This window comes from Nipponia nippon, unplaced genomic scaffold (genome assembly GCF_047370975.1).
Source record: "Nipponia nippon isolate SJK-2023a ecotype South Korea unplaced genomic scaffold, ASM4737097v1 scaffold_6, whole genome shotgun sequence".
Lineage (NCBI taxonomy): Eukaryota > Metazoa > Chordata > Aves > Pelecaniformes > Threskiornithidae > Nipponia > Nipponia nippon.
Window position 1 is genome coordinate 58,515,736 of NW_028262380.1, and position 27,402 is coordinate 58,543,137.

General features: G+C 42.3%; 2 protein-coding genes across 8 annotated transcripts in view; one reads left to right on the plus strand and one right to left on the minus strand.

Moving 5' to 3' along the window:
* MCUB (mitochondrial calcium uniporter dominant negative subunit beta) overlaps positions 1 to 16,249 on the plus strand; it is a 51,830-nt gene extending 35,581 nt beyond the window's left edge. For 2 of the 3 annotated variants that reach the window (XM_087736576.1, XM_087736577.1), the window contains exons 2-8: positions 6,906 to 6,981; positions 7,250 to 7,420; positions 11,974 to 12,078; positions 12,288 to 12,448; positions 13,304 to 13,507; positions 14,934 to 15,050; positions 16,047 to 16,249. In XM_087736576.1, coding sequence (XP_087592702.1) covers positions 6,906 to 6,981; positions 7,250 to 7,420; positions 11,974 to 12,078; positions 12,288 to 12,448; positions 13,304 to 13,507; positions 14,934 to 15,050; positions 16,047 to 16,124 — 912 coding nt within the window. In that variant the 3' untranslated portion in view covers positions 16,125 to 16,249. Of the gene's footprint in view, positions 1 to 6,905; positions 6,982 to 7,249; positions 7,421 to 11,973; positions 12,079 to 12,287; positions 12,449 to 13,303; positions 13,508 to 14,259; positions 14,336 to 14,933; positions 15,051 to 16,046 lie in introns of all 3 variants that reach the window. The other variant, XR_015699684.1, reaches the window with a different exon arrangement.
* A 402-nt stretch (positions 16,250 to 16,651) lies between these two features.
* Positions 16,652 to 27,255, minus strand: CASP6 (caspase 6). Of its 5 annotated transcripts, none has more exons than XM_087737865.1 (10): positions 27,144 to 27,165; positions 26,397 to 26,514; positions 26,169 to 26,285; positions 25,226 to 25,267; positions 24,418 to 24,460; positions 22,209 to 22,355; positions 21,698 to 21,774; positions 21,075 to 21,250; positions 18,765 to 18,921; positions 16,652 to 18,139 (listed from the first exon to the last, which is right to left on the minus strand). In XM_087737865.1, the coding sequence occupies exons 6-10, from the start codon at positions 22,322 to 22,324 to the stop codon at positions 17,901 to 17,903; spliced, it is 765 nt and encodes a 254-aa protein (XP_087593991.1). In that variant the 5' UTR covers positions 22,325 to 22,355; positions 24,418 to 24,460; positions 25,226 to 25,267; positions 26,169 to 26,285; positions 26,397 to 26,514; positions 27,144 to 27,165; the 3' UTR covers positions 16,652 to 17,900. The 5 variants fall into 5 exon arrangements, with proteins under 5 accessions (XP_087593991.1, XP_087593990.1, XP_087593994.1 ...); XM_087737864.1 differs by lacking the exon at positions 27,144 to 27,165 and adding an exon at positions 26,692 to 26,773; XM_087737868.1 differs by lacking the exons at positions 26,169 to 26,285; positions 27,144 to 27,165 and adding an exon at positions 26,692 to 26,773.
* Positions 27,256 to 27,402: the final 147 nt, after the last annotated feature.

Below are 27,402 nucleotides of genomic sequence, written 5' to 3' on the forward strand. Positions count from 1 at the left end.
AGGTGTTGCGTCCCATCTTCCGTTCTGAAAATAAAGTAGGTTGAAAAGAACAGCAACTTTCAGACAACTGGACTTCATTGAAACCAGATGAAGATGCAAGATTTCCAGTACTGTAAAACCTTAGACGCAGAGGAGATTTTAGTTCTGCTTCTCTTTGTAGGAAGGGAAGGAGATTTGTCCTTCTCATCTCCTCAGCACTTCCTGGTGCTGCTTCTTTGCGGTGAGGGATCACTGTTACTGAAATCATGCTTTTGGATTGAGGAGAGCGAGGCTTAATTTTAGCCTTCTTTAAATGTCAGTATTTTCAGGATCTGTTTTTATGGCTCATAAAACCCATACGGATGCAAATCTAGGTGCTGCCCTAGATACTCAGAGCTCTGCATCCTCAGCTGCCCGGTGGAGAGTCAGATATCCTCTGTGACATACAATGTGAGAAGAGGGACTTTGCCCGCTGTGATCATCCATGACTTGCAGGGGCTGCATAACAGCTTCTCTCCCCTACCTGCACGTGCTGAGTGGAGGGGGGGGATGTGGAGAGGAAGAGTGTGGGTGAGACAGCACAAAAGAATAGCGAGCCCAAGTCAAGTGGAGGACACGCACTCGCTCAGCGGAGGCTGGGTGGAAGGTCTCCCTGGCGAAGCCTTGCTGCAGTGGTGGGTTTGACCAGCTGGGCCTTCATAAAAGAGATTCCTGGTGGCCAGTCGCCTCGATGTGCTTCTCATCATAGCTGTCGCTTTGGTCATCAGTAGTGTTTGTCTGGCTGCCTAAATCTACTCGGAGCCTGAGCGGAGGCAGGAAATGAAAGATCATCAGGGATGATAAAGGCACAAAGAACAACAGGCATGTGAAACCAAAGTTTTGATTGCTTGGGCTCTTTTTTTTTTTTTTTTTTTTTTTTTTTTTTTTAATTTATTAAGGAAAGTCGCATGAATGCTGTATTGCTCTTGCGTCTTCAAGATCACCAGAACATGCATACTCATGTTGAAACTACTGCTTTGCTGGAAGAGACCTCTTGGTTACCTTTTTAAACTTGATTTGTACTGAGGAAGGGGTTAAAAAATACTATGGATTTTGAATAAGCTGCAGGGTTGAACTTTACATGTTGCAGTGCAGTTCGGGTAGTGCCCTATGGAGCAGCTGGGACCACCGCATGGTCCACATTGAGACAGGAAAGCTGCGTCTCAGGAAAATAAGAAAATCTGTCTTTTTTTTTTTGTCTTTTTTCTTCCCCTTTCCCCTCTAGGAAAGAGAAATATATCCTGAATACTCCCAAGTGTCAGAAGTATCTTCCCTGGCTGAAACTGTTACTAGGTATAGGGGTATCACTGCAGAATGAGTGATGTCTGTTGCAGGGGTTTTGTTTGCGTAATTTAAATTGGGCTTCCAGAAGGTGTTGCTGTGCCTTGAAGCTGCTGTTTTATTGAGGCTGTTGTTGCATGATCATCTAAATCAGTTCTAGGACCAGTGGAGAAACAATAAAAATCCTTTCAGCATAAGCGAAGACAAATTACAGAAAAGTTAGTGAGAGAGGCATTTCTGTAGCTTAAATGGGCACTTGTAAGACGATGGTAGGAGGTTGTTAGGGCTCCTGATGCCTTATTTTCCTAATCATGTGGGATTGCTTATAAAAACGGCACAGAAATTTAACACCAGATATCTCAGAAATGGCCTTGGTGACTCATTTTAAAAAGGGAAATACCTTATGTGTAGTTATTGTAAACTTGGCCTGAATATCGGTTCATTTTTGGTAATCTTGGTTGTGCAAGATCTGCAAACTCAGTAGACTGTGACAGCACCTGCTTTTTTTCCTCCTTTCCCTTGGTTTTAAACCTTTCTGAAATGTCTGTAGATAGTTTATTCTGAAATTGCAGATTGTTACTCCATAATTAATTAATTGCTTGGTTTGTTTCTCTTGGAGAATCAGAGGGGAGCCAACATCATTCATATGCAGAGAACTTCTAGGTGTGTTTATTAGAGATGGAAAAACATATAAGTCAATATGGAAAATATAAATAACTATTTATAGTACGTGCCCCTGACTGAACAGTGGCTAACACGTACCTGCCCTCATTTTCCTCCTGCTCCAGACAAGCAAGCAGCATCTAGAGAGGTGACTTGTCTTGCCCTCTCCTTCATAGGCTGGGCAAGATCAGCATGTGGGGAGAACGATGCGTACTGGGGATGTTGGCTTATCTAGTGACACTTAGAAAGACAGACCCCAAAATTCATTTTTAGGCACTGCAACTACTAGTTTCCCCTATAATTCTTCTCCCTTCTGTTCCCTTCCCCCAGTCCTCCAGCAGCTGTGTGAAGGGAGCTGTACCAGGTATTGGACAAAGCCTCCAAGAGATAACTGAGCTCTCCTCTCCTGCCGAGGGAAAAACTGTACCATTATATTACTGTTGAAAAGCACACTGCAAGATACATTTTAATTACAGTGTGTTTTGCTGCAGTGTAATTAAAATAAGGGTAAAAAGCTTACGCTTAGTGGAGTAGTGTGTTTTATTATTGTGCTTTTCTATTTCAGATTCACATCATTGCCTTAGAGAGAAAGAAATGAGAATATGAGAGACCATAGCATTCATAGTAACAGTCTGTGGTAATAATTTTTGGTGAAGGCTGCTTATGAGTTTGACTTGAGGTATTATCGACAGCATCTCACACTGGAGGAATATAACATTTCAGCTGTAGTATTGCATGGCACTTCAAGAAGAGCGCAGACGGAGTTAAGCTGACTATGTCTTTTGGTTGGAATGAAAAGCTTTCCACTAATAAATGCAAATTAATGGGGACTTGAATGTTGAAGGAGCATTACATCATTTTTGCTGTTGAAATAACAAACCAAAACTACCGAATCCTCTGAGATTTACATAAGCAAAGTCAAAACAGTTCCAAATATGTGATTGTTGGCTAGCTGCGTTTTGGTTCAGATTTTTTACAACATTTTGGTATGGCAAGTCAAATTGAAATAAATCAACTAAGTGTCAAAAGATAATTCCATGCTCTCAGAAAGTCTCCGAATGACATCTTTTTGTAGAATTCCTTTTTCAAGGTCACTTTTTCATGAGAAAAATATTTTTACTTCTTGCTCTCTCCCTTCCCACTCACATTACAATTTTCCACAGAACAGAAGTTATGGCTCCTGATGAGGTTTCTGTTTGCATATGCAGTGCTGAGGAAGATCAGAGGCTTTCATGCCACCTCATATACTGATGATGATACTAATTTCTTACACATAACTGGTCACACATAAATTTGAGCTTCAGTTTGCAGCAACAGTCACTCAACATCATAAGAGATGGCTTATTTGGAACAGCTAACTCCAGAAAATGCAATGTAGGTAGGTTCAGTGGTTTGCCACTCAAAATTGAAAAATGCAGTATTGCTATTCCTGTCTCTCCCACCCGCCATGTCTGGCTGCTTAATTTTCCAGCTCAGTTATGCTGCTACATTAGTCCCTAAAGCTGTGCTGTAAACCAGATCATTGAAATTTCCACTCTGACTTTTAACAGCGGCAACTTCTCTCCTGTTAGAGAAAGAACGTACCCTTAAGAGAGAAAGTACTTTTTTAAAGTGGATATCTGTTTTCTGTTTTACACCAACCGGTGGTTTTTAACGGAATGTATTGGATTATTTTTATTACAATTATCACTCTGTGCCTCAAATTCTCAGGAGTTTTCACTCCCAGAGTCCATGCCTTGAACTGAGTCAAGAGATCTAGGTCACTGTGGCTGCCTGCTGCTCCCAGGTGTTTTATGTTAAGAAGCAAATATAGCTGAGGGAGAAAGGGTGTTTCACAGCTAAATGCTGTTCACAAGCCTTTGGCCCGATTCCAGAACATAGTTGTGATTGTATTAGAGGTGTTTTAGCCAGATGTCCTGCCATGTGTGTGTTCGAGTTGCAGAAAGATGTAGAATAGCTTTTCTTAGCATTTGTGTGGTTACATGAATTAGCCAAGAGATGCGTGTACTGGCATATAAAAGAGGTAGTAGTATGCTGTCCTCCTTACAGTATCTCAAAATCGTGATGCAGTTAATTCAGGACACATGCCTTCTGTTCCAGCTCTTGCTGGTGTCACTGTGAGGGCAGTCTTGTTGGCTTGGTCCCACAGCTCAAGTCTTCCTTTTACCTGCGGTCGTTGCCAACTTCATTTCTTTCCCAGTGGCAGGGTAGGGGCAGTCCAAGCACCTCAAAAGGGGCCCAGTGATTTAGCTGTAGGGCGCAAGCTAACGGTTTCATAACTTCACTGAAAATGGAGATTTAAATCTGGAAACAGAGAGAGAAAGTTAACTCAGCCCTTCACACTTCCCGGCTAATCAGCCTAGAGCTTGTATAGAAAGAGTTCATTATTTGGAACTCAGTTCAACTCCATGGGTCAGTGGCTTTTGCTTTTCTTATACTTCACATATTCTTTGCAGGTGATTTTAATGGGTAGGCTGCATTAACAGACAATCTAAAAAAGAAAAAAAAAAAAAAAAGCTTCAGTATATAGAGATTCTTTCAATGGATCATGAATGGTAAATGTCCAAGTCTAAAGAATAATAGAATTAAATACCATAAAGATTTTATTTCAATAAATGGAATTTAATATAATAAATATTTTAAATTAAGATATTTAATACATCTAAATATTTTAATATATTCATATGTATTAATTGTTGAATGCATTGTTTCCTCCATAAGCAAAGTAGATAGCCAAATTCATCAAAACAGGACTTTGAGCAACCTGATCTAGTGGATGGTATCCCTGCCTGTGGCAGGGGCCTGGAACTAGATGATCTTTAAGGTCTCTTCCAACCCAAACCATTCTATGAATCTGTGACTTAAAAATTTGAAGGAACCTTCCAGTCCAAGCATGGAGCAGCTCCGTGCCTGAGGCACGTTTTAGGATAGGTGTCTAAATATTAATTGCAAAGTTACATATCAGATGTCTGTAAAAAAAATTAGTTCCTTAAATATATCCCTCAGAAGAAACAAATAAGACAGTTTTTCTTAGATTCAAGGCTATTGAGTATTACCGTGGACTGTTCTGATCGATGTGTTTCAGGGTCTTCTGTGGAAAAACAGATCGCGTGTTGAATGTTGTTGCCCTACTAAATGTTTTGTGGGTGTAGGTGTCCCCTGTGGATGGGGTGAGAACTGCTGAGCCGGGCTGCGTGTCCTGCTTTGCTCCAGGGAAAGTCTCTTGCTCTGCTGGAGAAACAAACAAGTTCCCGCACGTGTCCTAGCTCTGGGTGGCCATTTGGCATTCCTGCGCTCCTAGTGTCTATCCTTTTTTTTTTTTTTTTTTTTTTTTTTTTGATAATGCTCTTGTGTTTAAGGTATTTTGCTATTTAACCTAGGTTTCTGAGTGCCTTTGATGCCTGAAGTTTACAACACGCGAATTTCTCAGCGTGATTAATTTTATTTTCTTTAAATCCTGAAAAGTGCTTGTTCCAAGTAGAAAGCTAGGGTAAGGTCAGCCTCTTTGAAACACGCAGATTTATTTTTTACAGGTGAGTTCTTTATTTAACCAACGGGATATTCCTATCCAGACTGTCAAGCTTGTGATTCCTTAAAAACAAATAAATCACATGAACATGGTGAGCAGTGCTTGGCATACTGAGTGGGCAGAGGCCTCTTGCATTTGTAGCTTTCCTTTCCTGCCTTCTCAAAGGAGATTAGCTTGCAGACTATGAAATGTTGTGGCCTTCAGAAAGATGAGCTATAAAGCTCACCAGAGGGAGAATCAGTCCTTGTCATCTCTCCCCACATTAGTTTGCATTTCCCCCGGCCATCATATTTCAAACCCCATGCCTTGGTCCAGCCCACGCACAATTTTTGTAACCAGCTTAGTCAGGGATGTGATTTCCCTTCCTACTTCTGCCTGTTACGCTTTAGTTTATAGCAGTAATGTGGGAGTCACTGCAACAAAATTGTTCCTCTCCTTGTGCAGAGGGACTAGCTGTAGAAGCAGAGTACTTTTGCGTTGGAGTAGTTGCATCTTCCGCAGCGTGGCTGGACTGCTTTAAGTACACGGGTCTAATCAGAGCAGTTTGTCTTCTCTCTTTTGACATGGCTGTGTTGAAGCGTCTTGATGGTTCTCACCAATGTATCTGGAAGGGACAGGCTTGGGAGTGCGACCATGCAGGTTCAAAAACCTGCTGTCAGCGCTGCCCCAGGGTGTAGGGGATACTGACTGCATCTGGGTGTGCCTCCTTCGATGCGGTACCAGAGGCTGGTGGTGCTGTTAGTTGCGGCAGCATCTGAGCTGCAGTTGAAACAGCTGTTCAGATTTAAAAAATAAAAACAAAAATAAATCTTCCATACTTTGGCAAGCTGCATTGTTGTTACTGTCTTTTAGCACCATGAATGTCAATAGTTAACTTTTGGTATATGATATATAATTACGAAGCAAAGGGGAGTGACCTCAGTCTGCATTGGCTTTTATTTTATTTGAGATTATGAAGAGTGCCATTCTGTTTATGATTTGGCAGTAAAAAAATTCACTGTTTTAAGTTATACTGCGGACCCTGAACTGCTGCAGAACAGTTCTGCCTTCAGGCACTTGGGGTAGAGGAGGGGGCTTACTGTAGAAGTTGCATGAAACGCTTCAGAAACACCGCATTTTTTTCCCCTTCCTTTCCTTCCCCTTTCCCTTTTACCTTGAGTTATTCACACCATGCTAGACAAAAAGTTAAACTATGGGCAATACGTTAATACCCTTGGCAACATTTATGCTTTCTGTAAGGATGGTTCCATGTTTTAAATAGAAATGGGTAGGCGAGGGGTTTTTCTTCAGAAGGACAGCTCTGCTGTCAGATCACACAGAAGCAGATGACCGTGACAGGCTGGGCACTGCCTTTGACCAGACAAATCTTGCCTCCTAACCTTTCTAAAGCAAGCTCCCTGTGTCCCTGCTGCAGGTGCTGCTGTGGAGGCACGCCGGAGCTTGGAGGGGCCGGGAAGGAGCACCTCACAGCACGCTGGTGCCATCTGACGGTAAGCTCGCCCAGTGGGTTTTCCCCCTTCCATCAATGTCAACAAACTTTTCATTTATTTTGTGGGAGTCAGGTGAGATGACGTTAGTTGCATGTTGTATATCTATATATATATATATCCCAGAAATAGAAGTACTATATTAACTAAAGAAATCTAGAATGTTTTGTGTGGTTTTCTTTATTCATCGTGTGTTTTCAAAACAGCTTTTAAATTAAACTACAACTTACGATATGACTTTTTCACTTAGTTTTCGTTTCTGCCTCCCCAGAAGTAACTATTAATTACAGACACGGTCTTCCTGTGATAACTCTTACGCTGCCCACAAGAAGCGAACGCTGTCGGTTCACTGTGAAGCCAGTGGTGACCACGGTAGGGGCATTCCTGCAGGACGTGCAGAGAGAAGATAAAGGAATTGAGAGGGCGGAAGTCTTTACAACAGGTATCTTGCATTTCTGTTGTTTCTCAAAAGGAATCCATTCCTTTTCAAATGGACTGTACTTCTTTCCTGAAGCACGAGTTCAGTCCTCCATCAGGTTTAGCAGTGTTGCTGTTGGAGTAGTTCTTGAACACTGCTGGGGTTTATTGGTGTTTCAAATCTAATATCTGAGTCCTCTTGGAATGGTTGATTAACAGTGCAAAATTGGACGTGTTACTGTAATCTTCCCTGTATCCCAGCAGTGATTATTATTATTATTATCTTTTTCAGGTAGCTTCTCTTTGTAAAGCTGTCTTTCAATAAGTGTCTCTCCTCTGGTTTCCTTGATATCTTTTTCTTTCCTTGTCCTCCATGGTCATTCTTAAAGACAACCAGTCGGGCTTTTTAATGTGATGTCTGCCAGTTGTTCAGTGTTACCCGGAGCTGGAAGAATCTGTTTGCCTCGCTACAAACTTGAACTCATACGGAAAACTTACTAAGAGCTAAGCAACCAGATACTGCGTGCAATGATAAAGGGTGGCTTTCTGAGACTTTGGGGAGGTTTCGTTCATCAGCTGGAGTACATTACTTTGGGGCCCTTGGGTTGAAAAGAAAAACCTATACTGATGTGTTAGCATTGATGTGGTCTTTCGTCCTTGTAGCATACTGTTTATCCCGTTGTCCCAAGTCTTCAGGTCATTTTCTCAAGCTGTGCTCACTGTTTTCATGTGTTTTGTCTCTTTGGTCTGCCTGTTGATAAAAGCTAACATCCAGCTAGTTAAGCTCTTTTTTCCTTTTATTTCCAAGAGAACTTGGTTTGTATTTTGGCAGTGCTTTGTAGTTTTTCCACAGCAACTCTGAAAGTCTTGCGATGCCTGTCCTGGTCCTAGAGAAGGACTCAATCTCAAAAGTAGAACTGAGATGTGGTAGAATCTGGTAGAATAGGTACTTGAATTTGGCTAACTAAAAGCATCTATTTCTTCCCTTCCCCTCTCACCCCCTAGAAAGAAAGAAAGAATGTAAGGAGAAAAAAAAAAAAAAAAGGATAGCTACATCCCTGTAGAAAGATTTATTTTTCCATCAATTAACACATAAATAGAAGAAAGGAGGGCGTCAAGGAAAGTTGGTCCAAAAGTTCAAAACTGGGTGCATTTGTAATGTTCCCTTTCTTCCTGGTTGATATTGCAGAGGGTTGCAGGGACTTTTAAAGAAACTGAAAATAGATTGGTGCTCCTAGAGGATCAGGAAGCCACAGATCTAGGAGAAGCCGCTTTAGTTGCCTTTGAGAGCACATTTAGTAAACCAGGAAAATACCCCATAGAGCAGTATATTTATATCCTCTAGAGCAATGGAGATGTGATCTGTGTGGATCCCAGTGTGTGCATGAGCTTGGTGTACACAGGAACTTTGGGACTGGTGTTTTGTTGTGGTGGTTTTTTTTTTAAATGCTATGTCTGCTAGGCAGCAGAGGTAGAAAATTCTCTTGAAAAAGATAATTTCTTAAGAGACTTGTATCTTCAGAAGCCACTGTAGCAAATGGACATTGGAAGCAGCTTGCCTTCCTCTTAACACAGAAGTTTTCACTAAAAAGGATTTCTTACTGGGGTGAGGCAGGGCTAGCTAAGAACATGCGCCAGCGAACAGTTAACCTCTGAGCACTGCTATCTGTGCGGAGACATCCATGGCAGAGGTATTCGTGATTCACTTCTGAATCCTTTCCTTCTGTGGTATGTCAAGAAAGGCTAACTACTCATTCTGCTGCAGTGCAAATATCGGTCACTTGTGAAGCATAAGATAATTTCCCTAAGAAACCTACAGTCTGGCATTTTTGGCATGGACGGGCAGCAGGTTCCAAAGTGGAAAGGAATTTGAGCCATTTTCATCTGTTTAACACCGCCTCCCCCCCGACTTTGAAATAGAAACATTGTCCATTTTGATTAAAACAATGCCTGTTAAACAGTTCTCTGCTCTGTATTTTTCAAGTGCTGGGCAATTGTAATGTTAGAGAACAGCTTAGATGTTTAATTTATTAGGAAATTGATACTGTAAAGAGAAACTATTGGTCAAGTACCGAGAGCTGAATTTAAACATTTATTATTAAAGAAAAATTATGAAGCCGTGATTTAGTGCAGACACTTCTTCTGTGTCATTTAGCCATTAAATGAAACCCAACCTTAATTGAAAGCATTAGCGCTATGTATGATGACTCATTTTCATTTTCTGTGGATTCGATTTTGGTCCTGCAAAACTTCTGTAGGCAAAAAATGGCCCTTGGTCCACATTTGAACACTTGTGCTTAGGTATAGGAAGGAAAGTAGCCTTTTGCTGAAAGCCTGTGGGGAATTTTCTAAAACAAAACACCTCCCTTCCCCCCAAACTTTTCTGCTTTTCAGTTAATGAAAGGTTGGACAGGTTAATAAATTGGTGTTGTATCACATCCAGAACAAAAAGCCTGTCTGGCACTTCTTTTGAAAAGCATTTTTTGCTTAAATGTCACTTCATAAATGTCACCTTAATAATTTACATGCAAATGAGCTCTGATGTTCTATTACGCTGTAAAAAAAATAAAACGAAAAAAAGAAATGAGTGGATGGGCACATTAAAATTTCAGATTTTGGATTGAAACTGATAGCCTTCCAGGTTTGCTTTGCTACCCACACAGAGTGGGTCGGGGAGCCAGCTGGTGTGTTAGCTCATGGAGCGCAGTAGTCGGAGCCTCAGCAGATGGGGCCTGAGAACAGAGTTCCAGTGAATAAATAATTGCAGGTGTGGGGTTATCTGCGGTGCCTTTCTGTAGTGGGCATGTGGGGACAGGTGGAGGAGCTGGGGCAGTAGCGCTGTGGCAAATATTTACGTACAAAAATCTTCATGTTTTGTAGCCTGATCATTATTCATCTCAGGAGTAAAGCTGCTGTTTTCCACCGCTGCCCACCCCTTGGCAGGGGCAGGGGACGATGCCCTTTTGATGTATAGGAAATGAAGAGGAGGTCAAACAGCTACCATGGAGCAGCTGCTCTGTGGCTTTTGAACCCCCCATGCCACAGCGATGTGTCCAGCAGCAATGGTGTGCAGCTCCGGGCGTTCTTGGGCCACCTGAACCCCCTGTGGGGGCTGGTTTTACTGGGTGGATCTGGGATCTGCTGGACATGGGCCAGCGAGTGTTCTGGGGGTCCACCATTACATGTTGCTGCTAAGGACTCCGGGAACTCCTTTTCGGTGTCTTCAGCTCCCCGTGGGATGTGATGTGTTCCTTTGCGTCCTGGGTGCGGTGGACGATGAAATGAAGAGGAGATACGAAAGCAGGCAGGCAGGAAGAGTAGTAATATACTAAGGAAAAGAGGTTATTTACAAACTTCAAGCCCCTTTAAACAGAGAAACAAAAAGTAGAGATGGGACAAAACAGATCTTTTACATTTCAGCAGAGGTTTTAGGTTACATCTGCTTTTGTGTATTGAATGTAAAGTAGGAAGGGATCCATTTTTCATTTGGATGCAAGTGTTTTTCCTGTTGTTCAAGAAATGGGAGATGTTGCCAGAGTACTGATCCTGCAAGATGTGCTGTGTTGAGAATGCCCTGGGAAGGGCTGCAGTATGTCCATGCTCTTGGATGAGAGCCTGTTCATATATTGAAGTTGTGGTCCATCTACCAGTGGCAAATCTTTTCTAAGCCCTAAGCAGACACAGATACTGCGTTTTGGGTGAAAGGGCCTTTGGCAAAGAAAAATGGTAGAGAGGGAGTGAAAAGAAGGAACAAATATAAAAGCAGGATAAAATCTTCAACAACTGGCTTTCCTGATTGAATGTCACAGTTGCCCCCTTGTCTCTGATTTTGAGTCATTGAAAATAGATAGGATTTTTTTTTCTCAGCCTGTTCTCTGTGTTGCTGATGGGGTAGCATTCATGTAAATTTTTGCATAAAAAGAGAAGTAGAAAAGGGTTGCCCAGAGTGTTTTAGACTAATGCCTCTGTGGTTTCTGGGCTGCCTTGTACTGGACAGTGTAGCTATCTACTTCTTAACTCCCAGTCACAATTGATATTGAAACACAGTGATTGCAAGTACCGTTAATAAAAATCTGAACACCACTACTGACAAGAATAGGTCCTTTTGACTGGAAGAGCTTGTTTAAAGAAAGACATAAATCTATTACTGAAGGTGAGGCCTTTGAAGGTCTTTTAATATTCCCAAACCCTTTGTCCTAGTGAAGACGCAAACTTGTGTGTGGATGGAGAAACAAAAATGCAGATCTTTGTGTTGCAGTTTGTTGCTGTTTTATGCAAGACTTCTTTTTCCTTTGCCCTCCCCTTCCCAATGGGTCAATAACTGTACCACAAGAAAATACAAGTCCGCTCATGGTAGCGGCAAGTCCGAATGACGCTGCTAGAGAAAGCATTCAGGCACACACTCTGCGTTGATGTGTTCCTCCTTACTTTTTAGTATCAGTTACCAGATTTACTAGAAGTACAGTTCCCTTCCAAACATTATTAATAAAGAACTCTAGCACTTTTCCAAAGGGATATCAGCTCATGTTTAAGATTCCTTATGATAAATCATTTAGAACTTAAATCTTTCTTCTGCAGATGGTAGCAAGGTCTCTGATGCAACCTTGATGGAGGTCTTATTGATGAATGACTTTAAACTTCTTATCAACAACACAGCATACAGTGTGTCACCTCCTGTAAAAGGTAAGAGCGATGCTTAATAACCCTGATTATCTCACTTCATCTAGTGAAAGGCACGGGAAGTCTCAGAAAACAGGAACCTGTCTGGAGAAAGGAATATCTTTTTTTTTTTACCATTGGATGGTCCTGCTGCTTTTTGGGGTTGGAGTGGGGAGAGAATGAAGAAGGGTAGGTTCTTGAAATGTTTTATATGACAAACATTTTCTTTTCAGATAAGCTGAGTAGTGAGCATGCTACTGAAATGGAAGATGTCAAATCCTTGGTTCACAGACTGTTTGTGGCTCTACATTTAGAAGATCACCAGATCAGGAAAGAGAGAGAATTGCTACAGAAACTAGACCATCTGAAAGAAGAGCTGCTGCCTCTTGAACAGGTTGGAAAGTGGGGTTGCTTTTTCTTTTTTTTTTTTTTTTTAAGAACTCGGAAGTATTTCCTTTCATCAGGACTAAGTCCTCTGATAGAAAAAATCAGCATGAATGGCTAGGGTGTGTCCGGCTTTTTTGTCATGCAAAGGAGGGTCAATTCAAATATAACTCAAATTATTTTCAATTCAGTTCTTTTCCCTCCTGTTACGTACGTGCCCTGGGTAGAAGCCACAACGCCTGGAGAAAGCTGTCGTGAACAAGCCTCAGCATGGCTAGTATTGGGATTGAAAGTCCTCTTAGTCACCTGTTGCTCTATGCGTTCTGAATGCCCATTACAGAAAAAACAATAGTGAGGCAGAAATCACCTGTGGCTTAGGCTAGGGTTTTCTGTACCACCAAGGCAGCAAGGCAAATTGTTGGGACTAATGGTTGCCATAATCCAAGGAGGGAAGGTATGAATGTTGATCTAGGGCAGGGTAAGCTAACCCAGCACGAGGGGAGGAAGCCAGAAAGAGCCTGACGAAGTGGACAAACTTTTCCTTGGCTTCAGACCTGCTTTGTGAGGACTGGCCTCGGCGTTAACCAGAGCTGCCTTGAATGGTAAATGGAAATCCAGTAGACATAAATCCCTAGTAGTGGGAAGGGGAGATGAAAAGCAGCATTTCTTGGTGCGCAACAGCCAGGAGATCTGGCTACCCTTGAATTTCAATCCTTTTCTTTCTTGGCAAGGTTAAGTCGGTAAGAGGAGTCAGTAAGAGATCCTGAGAAAGGATCTAGCCCAGCAGGCGAAAACATAGTTGAGGAGCTGCTCATCAGTTGCACTCCTGTTTGCTTGAACGGGTGTCTATATTGCTTTTCCTTAGATGAAAGCCAGAATCACGGACAGCGCACACGCAAAGACCTCCAGGCTTCTGTGGGTTGGCTTAGCTCTGATGTCGACCCAAGGGGGAGCGCTGGCGTGGCTCACGTGGTGGGTCTACTCGTGGGACATCATGGAGCCAGTCACCTACTTCATCACTTACGGGAGTGCCATGGCTTTCTATGCCTACTTTGTTCTTACTAAACAGGTAAGTCCTCGTTTTGTAAATGTCTGGAGTAAAGGAGGTGGAGTAAAGTATGGTAAAGGAGGAAAACTGACTCTGAAAATCACAATGTTTGGGCTCTGATGAAAATATAATTCAGTAAGTAGCATTGCCCATCAGATAGGGACTTGTTTGATCCCTAATGGGGCTGGATACGAGCGTTACATTATGCAAAGTCAAGCCAGGTACAGTTCCATGTGAACTGCAGACCAGCTGCTGAGCAGAACTACTCTCTGTAAGACTTCATAGCCTAGGGAATGAAAAGCACTGAAAGAAGTCTCTATTTTAAATTTTCGTAGATCACTTTGAATAGTAAACGGCACCTTGCTCATTGCTTTAAAGGGAGAGCAACTAGTAGTGCTGTGCCAGTTAGCGACCGCTGCCTTACAGCAGGCCAGGAAGCAAATCACGGAACAGTAGCTTTTATTTGCTGGAGGTTACATATAAATGGTGCAGGGTGCCAAACGGTTTGGGAATCTGGCAGTTGCGTGATTGAAATATACCTACTTTAGTGCCTGAAAAAACGTTATTGCTTTGTTCTTCACAGTCTGACTGCTTTTCCTTGACTTTGAATGGAGGTAAATCTAGGACAGCTGAAATGGGGCAGGAAACAGGCTTTGTTCAGATGAAAAAATTTTGCTGAGTAACAAAAAAACAGATCTTAATTGAGCTGCACAATACAGACTTGTCCTGAAATCCTGTAAGACTCTGAGGAATGTTTCTCTTTCCTGTTTTAGCTCTGTACTTTACTCCCGAAGTGGACATCTCGATGTCCATTTGCACCTGTGATACAAAACTCTCTTTGTTATGGAGGTATGTGGAGGAGTAGCCAACGCTTCCTTCCATAATACCAGTGGATCTGTAGAGCCCATGAGACGTCGGGTTCCTTCAGTGAAAAGGGGAGATGTGTCTGGTTTTATGGACAGCTGGCTCCAAGTGCGAGTTTTACTCCGTCTCACTGATTTTTAAGAAGGGCTGAGGCATTCCTGCTTTTTGTATATGAGCAGATAAAGAGATTACTGCTTGGCTTTTTTGAACAGCTGCCGGCGCCATTGCTTGAGACTTTCAAGTAAGTCTTTGAGACGTAGTAGTTGAACTTTCCCTGACTCCTTGGAAGTCCGTTGACTCCGGCGGCTGCAGTCACGAAGATCACGCTATGTCTTTATTATGATTGAAAATTCCTTTAGATGCAATAGAAATGATTCCTACCACGTGTCTAAAAGGCCCTTATGACCTCTAAGGGCATAACCTCATATGTAACCTCTTAACAGAACACGTGTGTGTGTCGAACTAGATAAATCTTCCTGAAACAGACTGCATTTCTATTGAAAGCTCGTGTGTGTCGATAATCTTCTGACCTCTACCCAGTTTCCTTGCTAACCCCAAATATGTGCCCTGCTTTCTTCACCAGGACTACATTTACCCTGACGCTAAAGACCGGCAGTTCCTCCACTACTTCTATCGGAAATCCAAAAAACAGCATTTTAATGTGGAACGGTATAACAAGCTCAAAGAAGACCTAGCAGAGGTATTTAAATACAGTCCTTAAATAATGAGGTAGCCTCTGGGTTAAGGCTTTTTCAGTAACCTCTCAGCTAACAGAAAACTGACCTCAAGGTTTGTTCCTTACATTCAAAACAAAGAGCGTATTGCTGATCAGCCAGTTTGAGCTGTTTAAATAACCACGCAATGTTTGCCATTGATGTATAAACTACTTCAGTAAGTCATCAGAAAGGGAGACCTTCATTAATTTAATTCAAAACAAGTCAGTCAGTTTATCAGCCCTACACATCCATTTTTTGCATACTCCAATATGTTGCGTTTTCAGCCATTTTAATAAAATAGCTGTATTGCTTTCGGAGACAGCGTGTTTGCTGCACTGCTGTGGTAACAGTCTTTTCCCTTCCTTGGAGGGAAACTGCCTTGCAGAGTTCAGCATTTGACAACCTAATCCTGTTCCTCAGGTAAAAGGCTTCGATTTCCATCCGGTCACCCATATTCTGTAAAAGCTGGTGGTGTAGGTGCCTGGGAGAAACCTTGTAATCTTCATGAAAAAACGTAGCAGATCCCACTCCTCAGTTCTTACTCCCCCATTCCGTCTCCCCGGCCCTGTGTTCAACGTCTCCTGAAAGAAAATTGAAACTACCCCTAATGTTCGTTTGAGACCTGTGGTTCTTTTCATTTTCTTGACATTTTCATGTCATTTCATGAGCCGCGTTTGGCGTAAGGCTAGAGTGTGATGCTTTTTCAGTAGCCTTTGAGTATGAATTTTGTAATTGGAATTTCAGGAAAAGAATACTTCGGGGTGTGGGTGAGCGGGTGGACGGGCAGGGCACACGCCTCTCTCTGGAGAGTGGCTGAATGACCTGAGCAGGTCTGTAGATGTTCAGCGCCCTCCATTTGATCAGTTTGGTTTCTTGCGTGAGACCAATGCGGTCTGAGAAAGGAAAGATGCTGGATGTGTGAAAGAGGAGGAACGGGCGGCTGCAGAAGGATGAACTCTCACTCTCTCTTGCACTGGCAGGCAGAAGAATCCCTGAGGCGTCTGCGCCAACCTCTGCACCTGAGGCTTCCAATCCAGGAAATCAATGACAAGGACTGACTTTGGTTTTGTATATATTAGAATTACCCTTTCAAAGCTGATACAAACATTTAATTACCCTATGGAAACTCGCTATTTTTGACCACTATAGTTTTGAAAGTTGCAATAAATATCTATAAAAATGACTTGGTCACTTGACTGCTTGGGTTTGTTTGTTGGTTTGTTTTTAAATACTATAAGGAAGCTGCTGAAGCAAGGTTTTTCAAGATACTTGTCAAATCTCTATTAGTAAAATGGAGGCACTCTGCCTGCTGGTAAAATGACAGGGATGTTTTATAGAACAAGGGCTGTCTTTTTAGGACTATTTACTATAGCACAGCAGTAGCTCATAGAACAATTATCTGCATTGAGTACTATGGATTTTTTTCCCCCTGAAATTACTGTTTTCCTCTCCCTAGCTCTGTGGTTTGACTCTGATATAACACCATTGGGGGAGGCTAGACTTGCATTACAAGCAAGCTTTTTTTTAGTAAATATTGCTGGGAAAGTAAGATATATCAAACTCATTTACTATAAAACCATTTCTGTTTCACTGTTGCATTTTATTGAAAGAATTTATCAAAACATTCAAATTTATACGTTCATGATTTATACAAAACTTAAAAGGTAGCCATAGTAAGATTTAACATCTGTGACTCAGAACATAGTATATGGGAAGATTTAACTAAAGCAGAGCCAGTAAATCAATTCTCTTATACCCAGGAAAGTGGATTAAGACACTTTTCTTGAGTTCCCCATTGTCCCCCAGAGTTAAGCGTATGTACCATTAATGTAAAAAATAAGAAAAGAAACATTTGCTTCTAGTAAGTATCATTGAAATTACTGATGCTGCAGTAGTAACAATCCTACGGTGACAAACATCCTGTGGTGACAAACGCTCCATCGCTTTTATATACACCATGACAGCGTATGGCTGATCTCCTCTGGGGACAAGGGGAGGAAGCGGCTGATCCAGCACCAAGGCCTGATGTATGCAGGTTTGCATATGTTGTATTTTGCAGAGCTGCCTAGAGATGTCCAGCAGCTGTAAGTAAGCCTGGAACCTTGAAATGATTTCCTTTAGCTTTAGAGGTGTGTACAAGGTGAGCTCGCCCAAAGTCACGCTAAGCAAGCTGTACGCCGTCTCATTTCACTACTGCTTGCTTTTCTCCTGAGGATGCAAAGCGCCAGCAAGCTTTACTTGTGCCCCAAACATGAATGATGTGCAAGCAAAAAGAAGCCCTTTATCTACATTAATGCTATAATTGTACTCAAGGAATTAAGTTCCTTTTCAGTGTTGAGAGAAAATAAAAAAATGTCTAAAAAGCTATAAATCCACAAAAAGTGGAAGGTGGATACTGCTGTCCACAGATTTAAAAAGATACCCTACAAACATATTCCCTGTAAACTGTACTCTTGGAGCAAGAAAAGTGAATCTAATGCAATATATGAAATGTTTTGGAAATAGTAAAATGTGCCATAGTTAGATGGCAATCAAGCAAAAAAACTTTTTAAGAAAAAAAGTAATCAAAAGTCCCAATTTCAAGAAAATCTGAGCACCTATTAATAGTTTTGCACCAGTCAGCTTTTCCCAAATTCCCTGAGAAGAACAGAGCTGTAATACTAGCTTTAAAATTGCTTTAAGATTTTAGAAACTATTATATATACAAACTATAACGTTTGAGCCCACTGCTTTTGCAAACAATCTTGTAGAATGTTAGTGTCCTGAACTAAGATGGTGTGTTTTTCACTTCTGCAGTGAGTATTAGTTAATGGTTGTCATTGTTCAATAACAATCTACTTAGATTTTGGATGAAAATACAATTTTTTAGTTAACATTGAGGCAAAACAGGGAATCTGTTTTTTTCCTATAGCATTAATGTCTCTACATATATCCACTCTGCGATGAGATACTTTCCTGTTAACGACAGTAAGAAGTTCTGTGAACTCCAAGGAAGAGCCGTACTTGCCAAGTACCTCACACAAATCTTGAATGTACCAGGAGCCATTTATGGTTTCACGATGAGAAAAGTAACCTATTGTAGAACAGGAACATAAAATTATATCCAAATGTAAGTAGTGATGCCATTTGAAAAATATTCACGAGAGTTGCTGCTCGCTAGCTGCATTCGTAAGGGATTACTAATGGGTGTAAGTCACCAGTTATTTAATTTCACTGGAAACTGTAGATGGGCAATGGCTTTGAGATCACTTTTTTTTTTTTTTTGAGTGCTCAGCCAAGAGGAGCGTGTGTGGTTCAGGGACTGACAGCTTACAGGATTGTACCTGCACTTACAAGAGAGCCGATGGGACTGAGGGCAAGATACATGCAGGACTGGAGAGGACAGCCACGTAGTGCAAGGAAATTTATAAGCCACCAGAATCCTACAATCCTGGATAAGAGGGGAAGGCTTGCTGTCAGCAGACAGCTCAGCAGCAAGATTACGATGAGAATGTTTCTGCTTGACAAATTAACTGCAAGCTTGGTGGTTTATTTTCACTTCCCTTAACATGTGAGGCTCTTTCCCAGACAAGATGTCACTTATCAGACATGCAAAACAGATGACCTGGAACAGTACTCATTATTTTGACTGCAAAATGATGTGTTCAAGCTTGTTACAGTGAAGTATCAGACATCAGATGTAAAATACTAGAACCTACCTTGCGCCACAGAGTAGCACATGATGAAGTCTGCACCAGCAGGCAGGGTATAGACACCAGCTGCATCCACCTCAGTCTCATTGACAGTGGATTCATCGCTACCGTCTGTTGAATCCGGAGCAATAACTGGATCGTCATGTTTATCACCTCGACATGCCTGTTGGTGAGAAGTATTGTTATGCTTTCACCTCTGCCAGGCTCTCCTATGTTAATATGATACTTCTGACACTAACCAGGGGGGACTTCAGTTAGGTGTTCCACGTTACCACGAGTCTGGATTCATAGAGACCTATTTACTCCTCTATCAATTAAAATATAGGTGACGAAGTCCAGTGAGTGCTCTGAGATGATTACAGAATCACTGAGATTGGAAGGGACCTCTTGAGATCACCTAGTCCAACCCCCCAGGCTCAAGCAGGGTTAAGCTAGAGCAGGCTGTCCAGGACTATGTCCAGTCAGCTTCCGAGTATCTTCATAGATGGAGACTCCACAACCTCTCTGGGTGACCTCTTCCAGTGTTTGACCACCCACACAGTAAAAAAGTGTTTTCCTGTGTTGAGATGGAATTTCATCTGTTTTAATTAGTGCCAGTTGCCTCTTGTCGTGTCACTGGGCACTACTGAAAAGAGCCTCGCTCCCTCTTCTTTATTCCCTCCCACCAGGTGCTTATTACATTGACAAGATTCCCACGAGCCATCTCTTCTCAGCCTCTCTTGATACGAGAGATGCTCTGGTCCCTTAATCATCTTTGTGGCCCTTTGCAGGACTCACTCCAGTAAGTCCGTATCTTTCTTGTACTGGGGAACCCGGAACTGGACACAGTACTGCAGATACAGCCTCACCAGTGCTGAGGAGAGAGGAAGAATCACCTCCCTCGGACCTTTTGGCAAGGCAGCGTGGAATAAATGCTCTGAGGCATGGCCATCGTTATACGCTGTTACACTTCTGCTCTTAGTTAAGTCTCAAATGTGTTAGTTGAGGGAGGGTTTTTTTTGTGAGAAGCCAGTAAATGAGCCCAGTATTGTCAGTGTTGCAGAAAGGCTACACATGGAGGATAAGAAGGTAAGAACACACATAAAGATACAAAGTAGGTAAGGAGCATTACCTAAGAACTATCACTAAAGACAGAAACATGAAAATTTTGTTTACAGTGATGAAGTTCTCTCCATGCTGTTTCCTCTGATTTCCAAAGGTAAATGCTGTGCTGATTGTGCTGTAAAAGAACTCAGTTGATGAATTGAACTAAGTTAATTTGCTTTTTGATGAGTATATATTATAAATGTTTCCAAAAATTGAAATAGGTAAATATTTTTCAATCTTTGGCACCTGATTAAAAAAAAAAATCAAAGCTGAGTGAGTCTTAATGAAAGGTGAATTAGCAATGTGCTGATTCTTGCAGTGGCCTTGTGCCTAAGGAAGCTTTCATTTTTAAAAAAAGGTAATTCTTAGAATTACTCTATAAACTACTACAATTACGATCTGCTGAAGGCCAGATTCTCATTTGAATTTGCTAATTGGAATCTGAATAAAGATGGGTTAAAGCCCTGTGTAACCTGGTTTGACCCCATAACTGACTGTGCTTTGAACAGGAGGCTGATCCAGAGACCTCCTGAGGTCCCTTCCGCCTTGCATTATCCTGTGAACCAAGGAGTGAAAGAGGCGATTACATGTGGGCTTTCTTTGACCACTTAGCACAAGCAGTATTTCTGAGACAATAAAACCTTAAACTGATTCTTTAAATTCTACAGAGATGCCGAGTATTGGTCATGGACAGAAAAGAAACAAAACAAAAAAATAAAGAAAACCAGAAAAAACATCACCAATAACAATAAAACCCCACAAAAAACAACTTCTGTAAGGATCGAGTAAAGGGACTTGCCTGGAAGGAAACAGTGAAGGTAAGGAGGTTTGATAGCCTTCTATAGCCTAGCCTAGGGCTGTGAGGAGTGAACAGTAGGAACTGAGCCAAGGCTGTACGCAAATTTCTCAAAAAATGATACTGTCTTCTATGCCATTAAATATACACTGACAGTCAATCTGACATGGGCTTAATTTGGGTTGCTCTTCATAAAATTACTTCTTATTAAATACAGCTAGAATCATAATATTAACACTTGTGTACATAAACGTTTTTAAAAAGAGAAGAATCCTTGTCTTAAATGCCTTGAAGGAACAGTTTTGCATACCTTCTTCCCTAAAGGTGCAAAAACTTTCCGTTGTGGAGAGACCGTATCAGGAAAACTGACTTCTGTGTTACAAGAAGACATAGGTCAGCGTTGACTCCACTGAATTCAGAAACAGACATCTTACCTGAATGATAAATATCTTCGGTTTTCCTACCAGACTCTTGCACTTGTCTCCTCTGAACATGTCTGTGACTGTCTCAATTTTGATTTGGGCATCATATGCATAAACGTGATCATTCTCACCATGACTCAGGAACACACACACAAAGCAGTCAGCATTGCTGTGGTCATCCTCAGAGGCTGAAATAGTCAAGTGGTGCTTAGATGACTAAACAACGATCTTCAGGTTTAAAAAACATTGTACATTTGTATCATCTAATTTAATCTCCAATCAGTCCTTTTTCAAATGAACCCTATTTTTAGATAGTGTAACACTGTAGAGATTTGAAGGTGCAATGATTCGACATGGCTGAAGATAAGGGCCACTACAAGTAAAAAGAATGTTATTAACTTCTCCCAGCTGCAGGTACTTTCTTTCAGCTCTTAGCGACTCCATTAGTTCTCTCCACAGAAGCTTCACTTACATTGCAATAAAATAATCTGAAGTCTAACCCTTAAGTCCTAATGTTAAACAACTCCCTTGTGCACAAAAATTATTTTAAGTTAGATGAACAGAGAGAATGGAAGAAAAGATATCTGGAAATTCTGCTACAAATAGTTAGACATAACCAACATATAGTCTCCTACCTTCATAAATTTTCTGCAGCACATCTTTTGCTTTCAGATCATCAAAAAGTCTGACTTCAAATCCAAGATCTGTCAAACTATTGTTAAAACACATCAGTATCAGTAAAGATCTTGCTCAAATTATATGTCAGTTGCTACCAACGCAGTTGCTTTCCCTATGAGAGAATATTCATGTTTATGTATTATTTATGAAAAAAACTACTGAACTTGATTTTGAACTCAAACTGCTGTCAGGTGCACGTGTAATACGTAAAGTTACTTCAAAGAGTTTTTCCTGAGAGAGGTCTGGACACACTGAAATCATAGCACTTGTGCCAGCAGTTTCTGTAACTCAAAAGACTGGGCCTTGAAGTTTTTTTATTATGGCTTTCTTTGACAAGGTTGCATAGGTGCTGATGTCTGCAAAGTCTTTTGTTCTGTACTTAAATATAAGATTTAGGCAACTGCTTATTTGACCGTGATTTCTGAAGTTTAGCTTTTTAAGCTTCAGTAGAGAAACCAAGTTTCCTACCTGCGTTTCAGATTGTTTCTGTCTGCAAGAGTCCCACGTCTGTCTGGCAGCTTCAAATGCCAAAAAAAGTGCTCGTGATTGAAGATCAACGCAACTCCTCTTCTCTGATGGTTCATTTTGTATTGCACTGTAGGATCAAGTATTTGTCTGTTGCCAGAGACAGAAAACATTGCTGATAAATGAGTTAATGGCTAATTCAATTCCCTTCCTGTAGCCTTGCTAGCTGAGATTTTTTTAATTGACTAGAGACTTTGAGGATCCAATTTCAGAAGACAAGACCTCAAAATGTGCAATATTTTAGGAAGAGCCTAAATCGCTAGGTCTTTTTGAAAAGCTTGGGCATGTTAAGCAATTCAGCAAAACAAGTGTTGGGTGTGTACTAGGCTCTATCGGGTAGGTTGAACAGTTTCTCTACAACGCATTTGTATTTTCTCTTGTCAGGAGGCTGTCTCATTAGTAACACGGTAAGGCATATAACGGTGCCCTTTAGACTGGCTCCAGTTCTTTGTGTTATGTGTTTAGCTAAATACTATGTTAACATAACTGGATAGTGCATATATACTTATTTTGAATTGTAGCTGTCTGAGATTTGCTTCAAGTTCTTCTAACTAAACTGAGTGCTGCATCAAAACCAATAGACTATAAACTGGTGATGAGGTGGCATGCATAGTGTATCTTGCAAAAGGAGAACAAATTTGTATTATTTACCCTAACAAAATGAAAGCTATGACAATACAACTGTGCCTCTAAGTTTTTAGCAAACAGCCAACAAAGTCCTAAGCTGAGGGACACTGTTGTTCTGAAGGACAGAACAAATGACCGACCCAGCTTCTAAGTAGAGGACTTTAAACTATCATGGCGACAAAGGTATGGAGCACCTGTGTGTTTGGAGTAGCATTCAGCAATTTTGTTGTTTTATGAGCAAAACACAACATAGAAGTCTGTGATAGCAGACTCTATACTTGCACCCAAAAGGTTGTTTCCAAGTGTTGGCATGGCTGTATTTCAAGAGACAAAGCAGACAGTCTTACTGCCTTTGCAGACAGAAGTATCGGTGCAGGGAACAGAAACTAAAACGCTTCTGGCAGTAGCCCTGGTAATAGACAAGGCCACTGCTATAGATGGACAGAATGACAGTCCCGGTCATGCTGCCCTAGGGCTGGCTCTAGTCAGAGCTGTCATTTTTGGCATGTTATTTTCTTTTCTTCTGCTATGGAATGTTCAGGTTTGGTGCAATTGGTGGAAGAAGTAGCATAGAATATTTGCCTGTAGACGTTACTTAAAGATCACAGTTTCATCAGCAAAATGCTTTTTTTTTCGCTACCAGATGACCGAAGTTATCCATAAGCTATTTCTGCTTCTCCACTTTATTGCAAGCAGCCCCTTAATAAAACATCTTTTTGTAACGTCTGCATCGGAATTCAAACAGGGAGCAGGAATTCTGGATGACTGTTCAAAGTCTAGCGGTTTCTACAATGTTGGCTGGATAACCAATAAGAAAAGTTAAGCGGAGTACTTTATCATACTCTCCCCAATTTAAGTACTTGACATGACAAAATGCAAAGGTGATAAACTTTGGCCCTGTAATTATGAATGATATTTCACCTGTACCGGTTCCAGAGTTTATTCGGATTTTGGCAATTTATCTTCCTTAGGATTTGGCTAGATATAGGGCTAGTAGGGATTTTGGACAGTTAGGTCCCTGGATCCTGCGAATGACCATTACAGTATGGTTCCCTAAATAGTTCTTCCTCTGCTCAGCTGTGTTCGCTGAGTGGGTGAGGCAGAGGAAGTTATCAGGCAAGTAGTCTACCTTTTCCAGGGCTAGATGATGTTGTAAGGTAGAGTAGGAAAAATTCATGGAAGCCCCATCCTGTGGTCCATTTACCCTCCTTCTAGAGGAATATATTCCTGGGCAACACTCTATCACTTAATCTGCCCAGTTGTTCCTTAGATTGTGAGGGTGGTTTTACCACAGTCTCTGCACGTTGCCTAACATAAAAGGACTCCACTCCTAAGAGTCCTTTCTGCATGCCTTCAGGATAAGAAGGGTGATTCTGCAGCTGGTGTAGCTGAAACTAGAAACATGTTCCGTAAGTGGGTGGAGTTGAGTTGAATAATCCAGTCACATTCTTAACAAAAATCAGAAAACCCTGCACTGACCTCAGTACCATGGGTGGTCTCACTGTCATTGCCATCAGAACTTTACCTTGTATCGAGTGCATCTACTTCTGTGATGTTCTGATTTCCATCTGTTAGAGAGATCGAAAAGTGATTTAGCCGCTAAATCATTCATTAAAAAGAAACAATCTGAACTTGTGCATCCAGCCTTAAAGTTTAGGTGTTAATATGAACCAAAAGCTCATTCACACATGAGGTGAGTAGGCATGCAGCTGAACAGCTTCATTTGCATTTGTCTGCACCCACAGCTTTTGGAGGCTGTTCTTAAAGTTCTGACTCCAACAGTCTGAATTTTACGTGGTCAAGACATGCGTATTTTATATCTGTCTGTGTATCTGTATCTATATAGACATATTCAGAAATCAAGATTTTATATAACTAACTAGCTGGCTGTATTTATTTAAAGAGTCTCTAACTCAATAGTTACGATTTTACATAATCTAAAAGTACACTGGTGTTTCTTTTTTTTCAGTAATGCTGCTAATGCAAAGCTGAGCATTCTCTGAGGTTGGATGCAGCATATGAGTCATAGCAGGTAGTGTAACAGTATGTATAGCTAAGGACAACTGAGAAGATGCAGGATTTATACCTTTTCTTCTGCTAAACTATATAGACATAAGTATCTCCAGTAACAGAACGCACATAAAGGTAACATTGTGGGAACAACAGGGAACACGCCCATCTTGGGAGCGTGCAGAACTAAATACTTGCAGATGGCTGGGCCAAAATATTTATTCCTTTTGCTTAAACATCTCTATGGGCTATAAAATCACAGCTCCTTCTATTACCGGTGGAGACTAACTGCCACATTATGAAAACTATGTACTATACTTTACCTGTGGTGGTCAATATAGCTCTGCTATCCAGCTGGACGTGACCTGCAATTAGAAGAGAAGACGGGTCATGTATACATATGTTTTACAAACAATTTTGTATATATGACACTACCTTTACACATCTGTTTTTCACGTCTGATTAAAGCCTTTAGCAAAACAAACTAACATAGCTGTGTTGATAGAGGAGAAAAGTTCATAAAGACATCAGAATAAACTTCTAGAAATCTAGAATTGGCTTTAGCAGCTTTTATGTTGAACACTGTAGCACAGGAGAGGGTAGCTCAAAGGAAGCCACATGCTTCTAAGTGTTACTTCCCACTGGGCAATATTGATCGTGCTTTCAGGTGTTGGGTCTTAAAATTATCACTAGTAACCTGAATGCACAAAAAAAGCTATTTCAGTTTGCTTGAAACATAACAAACAAACATATAGGTCAGACTAATGACAGAAGTGCTGAAAAATGAGTGTAGATAGAGTACAGCAGCAATACCTATGCCTGTGGCTCTGCTGATAATATAAAGCCAGAGATCTTTAAGAGTGCATCTGTATCTTTAAATTTACACTGCATTTTTGCTTGCATACCTGAGATCTGGCTGATGCTTTTGCCTCAAGTTAAGGAGTTAACTTAAGGGGGTAATCCACCCCCCAGAAAACCAACAGACCATAAAAACATTATAGTCATCAAACTTTTAGACAGAAAATGGTGCCATGTAGACACAGGAAGAACAGAATTCCTGGCCCAAAGGAAACTCAGGAAAGATGGCTTTCCTGTTCTTTTAATCCTGTTCAGTCAGTTCTCAGTCTTCAGCTTTTCATTGCCACTGTCATATTGCAGCTTCATTCAAGTAAACACTACTTAAATTATTGTGATTTATGAAAAGCTTTCTGCTTGTCTTACACAGGCTTGTTCTAAAATCTTATTGCTCTCAATGGGACTACTTACTTGTCTTAAATCTTGTGAAGACAGGATTGTTTCAAAGGAATCAAAGGTCAGGTATGCACTGGATCACACTGGGATCTGATAGCATGGTTCCCTGGATACGTTTTAATCTCAACAGGTCTAGCATTTGGGCCAAAGGACATGGCATTCAGAAAATACCAGTAACCAAATGCACAAAAAAAAAAAAAAAGTATACGTAGGCCTAACAGCATCTTCGGGAGCCAAACCTACAGAGTTTTGCTGCTCCTCTCTTCTCTTGTCCTCCTGTTACACATCACCGTTCTTCCTGGGCACCTGAACCCCGGCTATCCGCCGTGTCTTCCCCTCTTTTTATGCTGCTGTTTCTCTTCTGTGTTGACAAAGCAACCCCGTTTTCCCGCTCTCCCCCCTCCGCAGCCGCCGCTCTCCCGGGGCGGCAGGGGCCGGGCGGTCGCGCTCCCTGTCGTTACCCCCCCCCCCCCTTTCCTTTCCCGCAGCCGAGGCCGGGGAGGGGACGGGGACTTCGCCCTCAGTGGAGTGCGCAAACCTGTTTCCGCGTTGGCTGCCTCCGCCGCCGTGCCGTCTTTCTCCCGCCTGCCGCCTTCGCCCGCTCCCCTTCCTTCTCTGAAGGGAAGGAAAGGCCGCGTTCCCCACGGACGTCGGCAGCGACCTGCAGGCAGCGCTCTTCCGGGCACGGCGCCCGCTCTGTCGCTGGGGCTCAGCCGAGAGGGGGGGCCCGTCTCCCCGCACCACCCTCGCTAAGACACCCCCTGGGGTCGGTCGGCACCGCGCCGGCCCCAGGCCGGGCTGAAACCCCTGTCGCCAGAGCACGGGGGCGGCCTGGGGACCGTTAACGGCTCCGCACGTTAACGGGGGGCGCGCGAGGCGGGGGCCGCGCCGTTGGCTCCGGCACGCGCCGAACAACCAACGCCCCCCGCAACGGCGCGGGGGGCCGCCGTTACCCGCCTGCCTCCCGGGTTGCCCCCGCCGCCCGCCTACCTGCCGCCCGCTGCCGCTCCGAGCCCGACATGACCGCCGACAGAGGCACCCCGCCGCCGTGCCGCACCGAGCCGTGCGCGCCTCGCCTTCCCGGGGCCGGCCCGCCTCCTCGGCCCGGCCCAGGCACCCCCGCGGGGGCAGGGCGTGCGTCGCCCTTCCCTACAGCGCAGGCCGCCGCGTCTGTGAGAAACGGGGCGGCAGGGCTGCGGAGGTGCCGGGGGCCGGGGCCGGAGGCAGCGGCAGCAGCACCCAGCGGAGC

What these genes read in the sequence shown, in the direction of transcription:
- CASP6 (XM_087737863.1), bottom strand. Translation starts at nt 27,174, where the DNA reads ATGTCGGGCTCGGAGCGGCAGCGGGCGGCAG. An exon ending in AGCTATATTGACCACCACAG is followed by an intron (nt 24,461 to 25,225) that starts GTAAAGTATAGT and finishes TCTCTCTAACAG; the next exon opens with ATGGAAATCAGAACATCACA. An exon ending in CGAAGATATTTATCATTCAG is followed by an intron (nt 18,922 to 21,074) that starts GTAAGATGTCTG and finishes TCTCACCAACAG; the next exon opens with GCATGTCGAGGTGATAAACA.